This window comes from Oncorhynchus kisutch, linkage group LG11 (assembly GCF_002021735.2).
Source record: "Oncorhynchus kisutch isolate 150728-3 linkage group LG11, Okis_V2, whole genome shotgun sequence".
NCBI classification, from domain to species: Eukaryota; Metazoa; Chordata; class Actinopteri; order Salmoniformes; family Salmonidae; genus Oncorhynchus; species Oncorhynchus kisutch.
Window position 1 is genome coordinate 79,507,896 of NC_034184.2, and position 13,179 is coordinate 79,521,074.

Sequence of the window (13,179 nt, forward strand, 5' to 3'; positions counted from 1 at the left end):
TCATCACCCCCTTCTCTCCCTCTCTCTCTCATCACCCCTTCTCTCCCACTCTCTCTCATCACTCCTTCTCTCCCTCATCACCCTTCTCTCCCTCTCTCATCACCCCTTTCTCTCCCTCTCTCATCACCCCCTTCTCTCCCTCTCTCTCTCATCACCCCTTCTCTCCCTCTCTCATCACCCCCTTCTCTCCCTCTCTCTCTCATCACCCCTTCTCTCCCACTCTCTCTCATCACCCCTTCTCTCCCTCTCTCTCTCATCACCCCCTTCTCTCCCTCTTTCATCACCCCCTTCTCTCCCTCTCTCTCTCATCACCCCTTCTCTCCCACTCTCTCTCATCACTCCTTCTCTCCCTCTCTCTCTCATCACCCCTTCTCTCCCTCTCTCATCACCCCCTTCTCTCCCTCTCTCATCACCCCCTTCTCTCCCTCTCTCTCTCATCACCCCTTCTCTCCCACTCTCTCTCATCACCCCTTCTCTGCCTCTCTCATCACCCCCTTCTCTCCCTCTTTCATCACCCCCTTCTCTCCCTCTCTCTCTCATCACCCCTTCTCTCCCACTCTCTCATCACCCCTTCTCTCCCTCTCTCTCTCATCACCCCTTCTCTCCCTCTCGTCACCCCTTCTCTCCCTCTTTCATCACCACCTTCTCTTCCTCTCTCTCATCACCCCTTCTCTCCCTCTCATCACCCCTTCTCCCCCTCTGTCTCATCACCCCTTCTTTCTCTCATCACCCCATTCTCTTCCTCTCTCTCTCATCATCCCTTCTCTCCCTCTCGTCACCCCTTCTCTCCCTCTCTCTCATCACTCATTTTCTCCCTCTCATCACCCCCTTCTCTCCCACTTTCATCACCCCTTCTTTCCCTCTGTCTCTCATCACCCCTTCTCTCTCTCTCTCTCATCACCCCTTCTCATCACCTCTCTCTCCCTCTCTCTCTCTCTCTCGCTCTCTCTCTCTCTCATCCCCCCGTCTTTCCCTCTCTCTCATCACCCCTTCTCTCTCTCATCACCCCTTCTCTCTCTCTCATCACCCCTTCCCTCTCTCTCATCACCCCTTCTCTCTCTCATCACCCCTTCTCTCTCTCTCATCACCCCTTCTTTCCCTCTCTCTCTCATCACCCCTTCCCTCTCTCTCATCACCCCTTCTTTCCCTCTCTCTCATCACCCCTTCTTTCCCTCTCTCTCATCACCCCCTTCCCTCTACCTTTCACTCTCTGTGACCCAATCAGCTGTAGCTTGACTGAACCCAGGAGATGTTGTCTGGAGGCCCGTTTATACAGTTGGTCTATGGGATAACGGAAAGCAGTATACACACAAAACAGAGTCAGTACAGTAGGTCTATTTCATGACATAACCTGGCCTTCATCAGTATTCAGCACCATCGTAGCTTGAGAGTGTCCTATAATCAAGTATTTTGTCAAACCCCCCACCCTCTTACACTCAGATGAATTACTAGGTTAATCAGTAGGGTCTAACGTTGTCACTGTGTCACGTTGGTAGCAGCTATACATAAGCTGTGTAATTGAGGATTTATAGAAGCAATGTGCCCACTTCATGTTTAAATATTCATAGCTCTCCTCAGTGGGGAGAAGCACAGTCTAATGTTGCCATTCCCACTGTGTCTGTTTCAGATGCAAAACCACATCCCTCTAATCCTGTCTCCTATGATTCTCAGGCTTACTGCATGCTGTCTCGCTAATATCAGAGAGAGAGAGAGAGAGAGAGAGAGAGAGAGAGAGAGAGAGAGAGAGAGAGAGAGAGAGAGAGAGAGAGAGAGAGAGAGAGAGAGAGAGAGAGGTCTCGGAGGGCTCTTGTAGACTCTGGTGGACATGTGGCTGACGTGGATGCTGGGTTGGGATGCTGTCTCTGTGTGTGTGTGTAGTCTAGAGTGAGATTGGCCTGTTTTCTCTCCAGGTTGACTGCTATGGGCATCACCCAAATGGTTACTGGATCTCTAACCGTGCCCTGAGAATCCATCTGACAGGGATCAAAATCAGAGTTTCTTTTCCACTATAATACAGCCTCAGAAGACTCCTACACTTTATGAGTGCCCATACCGGGGCCCATACCCAGGGCCTTTCTGCCTGACATCTGCTCACATCACATTTTCCAACCAGACAATCACTCAGGTCAACTATTGCAACATTAGAACCAACCCTTTTGTTGCTACTCTGAAGTGGAACATTTATTATAGAACAGTCCTGTTAGAATGAATGGGGCCTGTGTCTTCTGAGGAGGTTCCAGATTGTTCTGATGTAAATGTGAATGAGAGAGGAGAACTCCTTAGGGAGGAGTAGGGCTAAATGGAACATCCATGCTCTGTCAGTCTACGACAGGAACAATGTAACTCACTCGCTCTGTTTGTAACTCACAGGCCTCGTGCAAACACGCACATTAGGTATAGCAGGAAGAGGTGTGTAATCCATCCAACAGAATACCCTCTAGTGTATTTGGGGCAGCAGGTAGCCTAGTGGTTAGAACGTTGGGCCAGTAATTGTAAGGTCCCTGGATCTAATCCCTGAGTTGACAATGTACAAAATGTGTCGTTCTGCCCGTGAACAAGGTTCCCGGTAGTTCCCCGGTAGTCCGTCATTGTAAATAATAATTTGTTCTTAACTGACTTGCATAGTTAAATAAAGGGTACACATCTAGTATTGGGAAAGTGGAGATAGAGACAGATACAGAGGGGAAGGTGTTTATTCGTTAACTTATTTGTGTCGATCCACAGGGCTAATATCAGTGTGGATCCACAGGGCTAATGTCAGTGTCAATCCACAGGGCTAATGTCAGTGTGGATCCACAGGGCTAATGTCAGTGTGGATCCACAGGGCTAATGTCAGTTTGAGTCCCCAGGGCTAATGTCAGTTTGAGTCCAAAGGGCTAATGTCAGTGTGGATCCACAGGGCTAATGTCAGTGTCAATCCACAGGGCTAATGTCAGTGTGGATCCACAGGGCTAATGTCAGTGTGGATCCACAGGGCTAATGTCAGTTTGAGTCCCCAGGGCTAATGTCAGTTTGAGTCCAAAGGGCTAATGTCAGTGTGGATCCACAGGGCTAATGTCAGTGTCAATCCACAGGGCTAATGTCAGTTTGAGTCCCCAGGGCTAATGTCAGTGTGGATCCACAGGGCTAATGTCAGTGTGAGTCCCCAGGGCTAATGTCAGTGTGAGTCCCCAGGGCTAATGTCAGTTTGAGTCCCCAGGGCTAATGTGAGTTTGAGTCCAAAGGGCTAATGTCAGTGTGGATCCACAGGGCTAATGCCAGTGTGAGTCCCCAGGGCTAATGTCAGTGTGAGTCCCCAGGGCTAATGTCAGTTTGAGTCCACAGGGCTAATGTCAGTTTGAGTCCCCAGGGCTAATGTCAGTGTGGATCCACAGGGCTAATGCCAGTTTGAGTCCAAAGGGCTAATGTCAGTGTGGATCCACAGGGCTAATGCCAGTTTGAGTCCAAAGGGCTAATGTCAGTGTGGATCCACAGGGCTAATGTCAGTTTGAGTCCACAGGGCTAATGTCAGTTTGAGTCCCCAGGGCTAATGTCAGTGTGGATCCACAGGGCTAATGCCAGTTTGAGTCCAAAGGGCTAATGTCAGTGTGGATCCACAGGGCTAATGCCAGTTTGAGTCCAAAGGGCTAATGTCAGTGTGGATCCACAGGGCTAATGTCAATTTGAGTCCACAGGGCTAATGTCAGTTTGAGTCCCCAGGGCTAATGTCAGTGTGGATCCACAGGGCTAATGCCAGTTTGAGTCCAAAGGGCTAATGTCAGTGTGGATCCACAGGGCTAATGCCAGTTTGAGTCCAAAGGGCTAATGTCAGTGTGGATCCACAGGGCTAATGCCAGTTTGAGTCCCCAGGGCTAATGTCAGTTTGAGTCCCCAGGGCTAATGTCAGTTTGAGTCCACAGCGCTAATGTCAGTTTGAGTCCCCAGGGCTAATGTCAGTTTGAGTCCCCAGGGCTAATGTCAGTTTGAGTCCCCAGGGCTAATGTCAGTTTGAGTCCACAGGGCTAATGTCAGTTTGAGTCCCTAGGGCTAATGTCAGTTTGAGTCCCCAGGGCTAATGTCAGTGTGGATCCACAGGGCTAATGCCAGTTTGAGTCCACAGGGCTAATGTCAGTTTGAGTCCCCAGGGCTAATGTCAGTTTGAGTCCACAGGGCTAATGTCAGTTTGAGTCCCCAGGGCTAATGTCAGTGTGAGTCCCCAGGGCTAATGTCAGTTTGAGTCCCCAGGGCTAATGTCAGTTTGAGTCCCCAGGGCTAATGTCAGTGTGGATCCACAGGGCTAATGTCAGTTTGAGTCCCCAGGGCTAATGTCAGTTTGAGTCCCCAGGGCTAATGTCAGTTTGAGTCCACAGGGCTAATGTCAGTTTGAGTCCCTAGGGCTAATGTCAGTTTGAGTCCCCAGGGCTAATGTCAGTGTGGATCCACAGGGCTAATGCCAGTTTGAGTCCACAGGGCTAATGTCAGTTTGAGTCCCCAGGGCTAATGTCAGTTTGAGTCCACAGGGCTAATGTCAGTTTGAGTCCCCAGGGCTAATGTCAGTGTGAGTCCCCAGGGCTAATGTCAGTTTGAGTCCCCAGGGCTAATGTCAGTTTGAGTCCCCAGGGCTAATGTCAGTGTGGATCCACAGGGCTAATGTCAGTTTGAGTCCCCAGGGCTAATGTCAGTTTGAGTCCCCAGGGCTAATGTCAGTTTGAGTCCCCAGGGCTAATGTCAGTTTGAGTCCCCAGGGCTAATGACAGTTTGAGTCCACAGGGCTAATGACAGTTTGAGTCCACAGGGCTAATGTCAGTTTGAGTCCCCAGGGCTAATGTCAGTGTCGATCCACAGGGCTAATGTCAGTGTGGGTCCTCAGTGCTGTCAGAGGCTGACCTGGGGAATGCCACATGTGTCTGACTGACCTTGTGCCACATAGATCAGACTGTCTGAGAGCCAAGAGAGTAGGCAGGCTATTGTGAGAAATGGAATCGCTGAGGAAAGCTCTATCAGTGTTATTTTACCAATGTGAATAGCCATAGCTCATCAAGTGTATTGAAGTGTGTGTAGCTGCAGCATCAAGAGAAACCATGACGACTTTACAACTCAAACACACCCTCACACACTGCCCCCATACAACCTCGGAGCCTTCCTCCAGACACCCAAAAAGTGCAGCCGGAGTTGTGTAGGGCCTCGAGATGCCCAGCTCCATCTTTCTCTGAGGTAAAGTGGAGTCAAGGTAAACTGAGATTGATTCTCCTGGGTCAGAATCGATTCTGGCTGGATCAGCACTCTCACCGTAAGGGGCCCACTGACGGAGGTGACTAATAACTCACATACACATTTCATTACCCTTTGCACACAGATGGCCTGTCAGGTTTAAGGTTGATGGAGGATAACACTGCTGTGGTTCGCCATGTCATATACTGTAGACCAATTAGACCTAACCACTCGCTCTCTGCATCCTTCACATATCCTTCCATCGCTGCTGATGCCATTCATCACTATGGATTCACTGTGGATTCACTATGGATTCACTATGGATTCACTGTGGATTCACTGTGGATTCACTATGGATTCACTATGGATTCACTGTGGATTCACTGTGGATTCACTATGGATTCACTATGGATTCTTGCAAAGGCTAAAAGAGTATTACTGTGGTCTTGATTGATTCACATAGCTCTGCCAACGGTAAGTACTGTTCTTCGATGTTAGAGTGTGGTTTGGTTAGTTGGTGTAGACATTGACAACCCTGAGGTATACCAAGCGTTTTCATTTTATTTATCCACAATAAAACAAGCAAACGTAAAAAATAAATAAAAATAGTTACAATTGAAAACCTTGAAGAAATCAACATACTGAATATGGATGTACATCTTTAAACAAAAGAGAGATGTTTCACCTTGAAAAGTACCACAAATTAAAAAAAAATATTAACAAGTATGATGGCAGTTTGAACATGATCTACTTATATATTTCCCAGGTAATTTCTTCTACTCAAATTTCAAATGATTGATTTTAACACTGACATTGAGTAAATGGACCTATAAAGACACAGAGAAATATGCTTCCAAATGATGAGCTTACTGTACAATAACAGCAACAAAAAGCAAGAAAGATTATACACTGATATCTCAACCACCGCTAACTGCTACACCAACGCCAGCCCCGTAAGAGAAAGAAACATGGACACATATCTACATCCTGTCTTTATTTGAATAACCAACCCCCTCTTTAAACAAAAGGGCTAGTATTTTAGTTACTCAACGGTAGACGGTATAGAACAAGATCGGTTTAACAATAGTCTACATAATGCAGAGTTGTGATTGGTTTAAAATCCACAACAACCTGGGGTAGCTATTGAGTGACAGTTACTCTGGGTACGCTAAGCACTTGACTATCTACCGTTGAGCATTATAGTTGGATCAAATTCATCAGGCATAACTAACGCCACCCCTTTGGGGTCCTCTGTAGGACACTAGCACAGCGGACAGTGAGTGGCCCGCCTGCCTGCCTGCCTGCCCGCTACCAACCATGCAAAACTGAACAGAGTGACAGAGAAAATCATGCAAAGCAGTTCGTTTGTTTTCTTCCCCTGGAACCGACACAGCTCTGGGACAAGAGAGTGACAGGAAATCACAGCAGGGTCCTTCCCATTCAGAAAGCACTTCGAGTTTCCTTTTTGGTCCTGTCCCTTCGATGACATCACCGTGTGGCTGTAATTTGATTGGATTGGATGGCTGTTGCCAATGGGTCCCAGAGCGGGAGGGTCCCACATAAAACGTCATAGATTTCATTACGAGGTGGAAAAATATAGGACATTGTCATAACGAGTGGTGTGGGGTTGTTGTCTGCACAAGGGTGTGTCTCCCCGATGCTGTAGCCCAACAAAGGGTTAATAGTCATCGTAAGTGTTGAGGTCAGTGAAGTATGAATTGGTGTAAGTCTTCCCGGCTAGTTGGGGGTTGAAGTACTTATTTCTTTCCTCCAGAATCAGGTTGTTCTTATTGAAAGCCTGTGAAGGACAGAGAGAGAAAGAGAAAGAGGGGGAGGAAGAGGAAGATGGAGAGGAAGAGTATGAGGAAGATGATGATGAAGAGGGAAGAGGAAAAGAGGAAAAAAGGAAGGGGATGAGGAAGAGGATGAGACACAGGGAGAGAGAGAGAGGAGAGAGAGAGTTAGTGTCAACTGTATTGAAACACCATGGTATAATTAAACAATAAGGCCCAAGGGGGTGTGGTACATAGCCAATACCACGGCTAAGGGCTATTCTTAGCCACAACGCAAAGAGGCCACATACCACAAACCCCAGAGGTGCCATATTGCTATTATAAACTGGTTACCAACGTCATTAGAACAGTAAAAATACATGTTTTGTCATACCACGTGGTATACGGTCTGATATACCACGGCTGTCAGCCAATCAGCATTCATGGCCTCGAACCACCCAGTTTATTCTGATGCTTCAGTCTAAATGGCGAATGAAAGCTAAAGCTAAAGGGAATGTATCCAACAGGAAAATAATCCTTGGAGCAACAACATAACAATCAATGGGAGGTCACTGCATGAATGAAGCATACCATCTCAAAGAACAAGGCCAGAGCATTGACAATAACAACAGGCTGGCAACAATAATAACCGCTGAGGAATTACAGTGTACTATGGTGAGAAAACAAGGTCTACTGATCTCGTCTCTAATGGCTCCACATCAACCTGCGAGTGAATAATCGAGTCAGAATATAAGGAAGAGCCACAGGGTATCTCTGTTCTGCCCTTCTCTATGGTTCTGTGAAGATACCGCATGGGTCTGTGAAGAGGCCGTATGGTTCTGTGAAGATGCCGTGTGGTTCTGTGAAGATACCATACGGTTCTGTGAGCTCAGTACAACCTCAGCAGGTTGTTTAATTGTTGTGTGTCCCTCTGTCTCATAAACTTGGCCATGAAGTGTAAGGCTGTGACGATACAAACTCTTTGGACCTTTAAAAACCTGCTGTATGTAAAATGTTGTGTGCTATAGCTTGGCAAATAAATACATGTGACTCGAGGTGAAAATATAATGATGTTTGTTTCCAACATTACGGCTGTTTTCCTAAAGAAGTTACATCCGCTTTGTGTTTGTTTAAATGCCAAGCTAGTAACGAGTATCGCGATACTGGTATCATCCTGGTCCTAGATAAGTCTACCCTGAAAGTCCCTGGAGGCGGAATAATTCAGCAGGTGATGATGCTGCGTTTTGTTCTTGATTGATGGATCCGTATATGAATTCACGGGAGATGTGAACGCTGAGCACATGTAATATTATTCTATAATAATTCTATAATATTATTCTATATTAATTCTATAATATTATTCTATATTAATTCTATAATATTATTCTATAATAATTCTATAATATTATTCTATAATAATTCTATAATATTATTCTATAATAATTCTATAATATTATTCTATAATAATTCTATAATATTATTCTATAATAATTCTATAATATTATTCTATCCCCATTACATTTTCATGACTTGCATTGAGTGACCGACAAAATATAACTCAAGGTCCAAGTAATGTGTTATTACTTGAGTCTAAAAAGTCAATTTCCATGTCTCAAAATGGAATTAATAAACTACCCATTTTATGCTCACCTTTATTTCTTAAAAGTCTAAATCAGTCTAAAACTGTAATATCTAGTATCTCTTAGTGGCCCCATGGCTGAACTCAACAATTAACCAGGCTTCTTCTAATCTGACTTTATAGTGTTTTTAGTGCAGTTCAACAAAAGCTGTTTGGGTGGCATTAGACATAGAGAGAGAAGGCAGACAGCTACGGAGACAATGAAATGAGTTTACAACAAGTTCTCTTTCTCCATGGTAACCCATCACTTTAGAATAACAGAACCAATACGAAGGGGGAAATAAAGGGGAAGACAGAACATAGAACAACCAACACATGCAGATGAAAGGTGTCAGAACATGGCGGACGTTTCAGAACGGAAAGAGATGAGTGGAAAATACACTGCCTTCTCAAAGGTCTATGGGTAATCCAATGGCAGGGGTGGACAACTCTGGTTCTGAGGAGCCACAATGTCTGCTGGTTTTCATTATTCCCTTCAGATCCAGACCTGGGAGACCAGCTGATCTAGACCTGGGAGACCAGCTGATCTAGACCTGGGAGACCAGCTGATCTAGACCTGGGAGACCAGCTGATCTAGACCTGGGAGACCAGCTGATCTAGACCTGGGAGACCAGCTGATCTAGACCTGGGAGACCAGCTGATCCAGACCTAGGAGACCAGCTGATCTAGACCTGGGAGACCAACTGATCTAGACCTGGGAGACCAGCTGATCTAGACCTGGGAGACCAGCTGATCTAGACCTGGGAGACCAGCTGATCTAGACCTGGGAGACCAACTGATCTAGACCTGGGAGACCAGCTGATCTAGACCTGGGAGACCAACTGATCTAGACCTGGGAGACCAGCTGATCTAGACCTGGGAGACCAGGTGAGCGCACTCTCAGATCAATCAATGAATTGATCAACATGAATGGATCAAGTAAAAGCCTGAACAAAGTGAAGCGCGATATACGAGAGATGCGCTATCCCTAAAAGCACCAAAGCTACTGACTGACTGACTGACTAAGTACCAGAGAGAGAAGAGAAAACCAGCAGACATTACGGCTCTCGAGGACCGCAGTTGCCTTCCCCTGGCCCTATGGGATGAGTATGAAAGAATGGGATTCCTGAGCAACGACAGAGAAACTGAATCTACCCCGACCTGACGCACACAGGAAGCATCACAGGAAGTGGGGGCACGGTGGAGAGGAAGAGGAAGTGGAAGGAGGTTGTTCATAGGCTAGGAGGTGGGTCAAGAGGCGGGATGTTGTAGAGGTCAGAAGTCAGTAGAAAGTTAGTAGAAAATCTCCAAGCCACGCATGGACACGCCCATGTTAGTAGACAGAGGCTGGCACATGCCGGGGTCGTCCAGGGTCAAGAGTACAGACACATCGGGCTGCGGGAGGAGAGGAACGGGCAAGAGTCATCCTTAATGGATCCACAAAGGATGACACAATGGATGAAGTTCTACTGTACCCAAGGGACCACATGGTCATCCTATGCCCTCTATAAGGTAGGACACACTACGGCGGCATTCAAAATGACAATATTTCAGCTAAACTCACTGCCTTTGTCTCAATGGCACTCATCTTTCAGAGCTCACCTAAATGATAAAGATGTTATTTTAGTCAAAAAAAAGAACAAAGCTTTAGGAATTATAGTGGTGCCAGGTGTTCATCTTATTCCTACATTACAAAATAAAATGACAGAATCACTCATTGCACTTTGTTTTAAATATGTATATTCAAAAGGACAACCCAGCTATTAAACAAGAGTAAAGACTGAGGCAGAATACTCCTCAGAAAATAAAGACTCTTTTTGAGTTTTTTCACTGAGCCAAATAAGCATTTATTCGGTCCATATTCATTTTTCTCTGTCCATAGCTGCAAACTGGATTCCACTCACACACCAGACTCTAATTACATGATAGATGGACACTTCTCAAATCTTTATTCTGCTATGAAAACTGCATTCCAAGACATTAGTTCTGCACCAGAGAATCTGTTCACTTTAGACAGTGTGTCTGTTCAGTCATTTATAGATGGATGGATACTCTTCTGAATGTTAGCTATCTGTCCACACTAGCTAAACTAACATAATAGGCTAACTCGCTAGACTGACTCAATAGGCTAACTCGCTAGACTAACTCAATAGGCTAACTCGCTAGACTAACATAATAGGCTAACTCGCTAGACTAACATAATAGGCTAACTCGCTAGACTAATTCAATAGGCTAACTCGCTAGGCTAACATAATGGGCTAACTCGCTAGACTAACTCAATAGGCTAACTCGCTAGACTAACATAATAGGCTAACTCGCTAGACTACCTCAATAGGCTAACCTGCTAGACTAACATAATAGGCTAACTCGCTAGACAAACTCAATAGGCTAACTCGCTAGACTAACTCAATACGCTAACTCGCTAGACTAACATAATAGGCTAACTCGCTAGACTACCTCAATAGGCTAACTCGCTAGACTAACATAATAGGCTAACTCGCTAGACAAACTCAATAGGCTAACTCGCTAGACTAACATAATAGGCTAACTCGCTAGACTAACTCAATAGGCTAACTCGCTAGACTAACTCAATAGGCTAACTTGCTAGACTAACTCAATAGGCTAACTCGCTAGACTAACTCAATAGGCTAACTCGCTAGACTAACTCAATAGGCTAACTTGCTAGACTAACGCAATACGTTAACTCGCTAGACTAACTCAATAGGCTAACTCGCTAGACTAACTCAATAGGCTAACTCGCTAGACTAACTCAATAGGCTAACTCGCTAGACTAACTCAATACGTTAACTCGCATAAAATAATGGCTCAACTTCATAACCTACTGACTTTCCAAACCATGCCTTGTGTCAACAGAAATCTGGTCAGAGAGAATATAACTAACTCATATTATTGATGTATTATTTATTTAAACTTGGAGGTTCCTACTGTTATTAAAAACGAAGACCTGCAACCTATTCAGCCCGATTTAGTCACCTAAGCTATGTACATTGTGATATATTTTGTTAGTAACTTATGAGAAAGCAGTGTACATCTAAATGGCTATAGACACAGAACAGTGCAGTCACACAGGGTAGATGCAGGACCACAAGTACAGAAGAGCTACAATACTATAGACCAGCCCACAGGTTTACAGTACTATAGACCAGCCCACAGGTTTACAGTACTATAGACCAGCCAAAGGGGTTTACAATACTATAGACCAGCCCAGGGGTTTACAGTACTATAGACCAGCCCAGGGGTTTACAGTACTATAGACCAGCCCAGTGGTTTACAGTAATATAGACCAGCCCAGTGGTTTACAGTACTATAGACCAGCCCAGGGGTTACAGTACTATAGACCAAATCAAATTTAATCTGTAACATGCACCGAATACAACAGGTGAGCTGACAAGGTAAAAATATGTCTTTCTGCCCCTGAACAAGGCAGTTAACCCACTGTTCCTGGGCCGTCATTGTAAAATAGGAATTTGTTCTGAACTGAATTGACTAGTTAAATAAAGGTTCAATGAATGAATAAAACACATATATAGGTGAGCCTGGAAGATCCTAGACTTACACAGAGTGTTTTAGTATACAAACCTTAATGGAGTCGTATTTGTCCAGTTTGTTGATGTGGTTGGTGATGGAGGTGTTGAGTGGTGATGCTGAGATGGGGTGGATGACTGTAGCATCGTGAGACTGCTGCTGATAGCGCTGGCAGTAGGTGTACACCAGTAAGGTGACCAAACAACCCAGGATAGAACTACTCAGGCCTACAGCGATCATATGGAACACGTTGAAATCTGGAGAAGGGAAGTTGAGAGAATACATTATCACACTACCACACACCATGATCACACTATCACACCACATTATCACGCTACCACACTGCATTATCACACTGTCACATTTCATTATTACATCATCACGTTACATTATGGAATTACATTATCGCATTACATTATCACACTATCATGTTACATTATCACACTTTATTATCACACCATCACACTACATTAGCACATGACATTATCACAATACCACACACCATTATCACACTACATTATCACACCAACACACAACATTATCGCACACAATTATCTCACTATCCCACTACATTATCCCACTTTAACACTACATTATCACATTATCCCACTACATTGAACACATACGCACTCATACCTCCGCATCTTCTCTCCTCCTGACTGGAACGAGCGATGGAGACTTCTTTAAATAAAGAAAATTAAAAGAGATAATGAACAGAAGCACAGACTTGTTACCCTGAACAACAGGATAGATACGAGGGATGTGTGTGAGCATTATATTGAGACTGAACCAGAGGATGATGAAGCCCATCACTAGGCACCTGAAGAGGCTTATGATAAGTAGCGAATGATAAGTAAGTGTATCAGGCCTCATTAATAGAAATTAAGTACACAACTCTTCTAATGACCCTTGATGGAGTGGCATGGTCATTCCCATTCCTATTTCCATTCCTATTCCCATTCCCATTCCTATTCCCATTCCCATTCCCATTCCCATTCCTATTCCCATTCCCATTCCCATTCCCATTCCTATTCCTATTCCCATTCCCATTCC

General features: G+C 45.0%; 1 protein-coding gene across 2 annotated transcripts in view; it reads right to left on the reverse strand.

Annotated features, from left to right (window-relative positions):
* Positions 1–5,731: 5,731 nt before the first annotated feature.
* LOC116376355 (semaphorin-5A) overlaps positions 5,732–13,179 on the reverse strand; it is a 381,827-nt gene continuing 374,379 nt past the window's right edge. Inside the window, exons 20-23 of one of the 2 annotated variants that reach the window (XR_004211770.1) lie at positions 12,763–12,807; positions 12,181–12,383; positions 9,742–9,975; positions 5,732–6,988 (exon numbers count right to left, since the gene is read on the reverse strand). Coding sequence is in view for 1 of the 2 variants with exons in the window: in XM_031836384.1 (XP_031692244.1) it covers positions 6,869–6,988; positions 12,181–12,383; positions 12,763–12,807 (368 nt within the window). In the remaining variant the exon portion in view is untranslated. The remainder of the gene's footprint in view (positions 6,989–9,741; positions 9,976–12,180; positions 12,384–12,762; positions 12,808–13,179) is intronic. The other variant, XM_031836384.1, reaches the window with a different exon arrangement.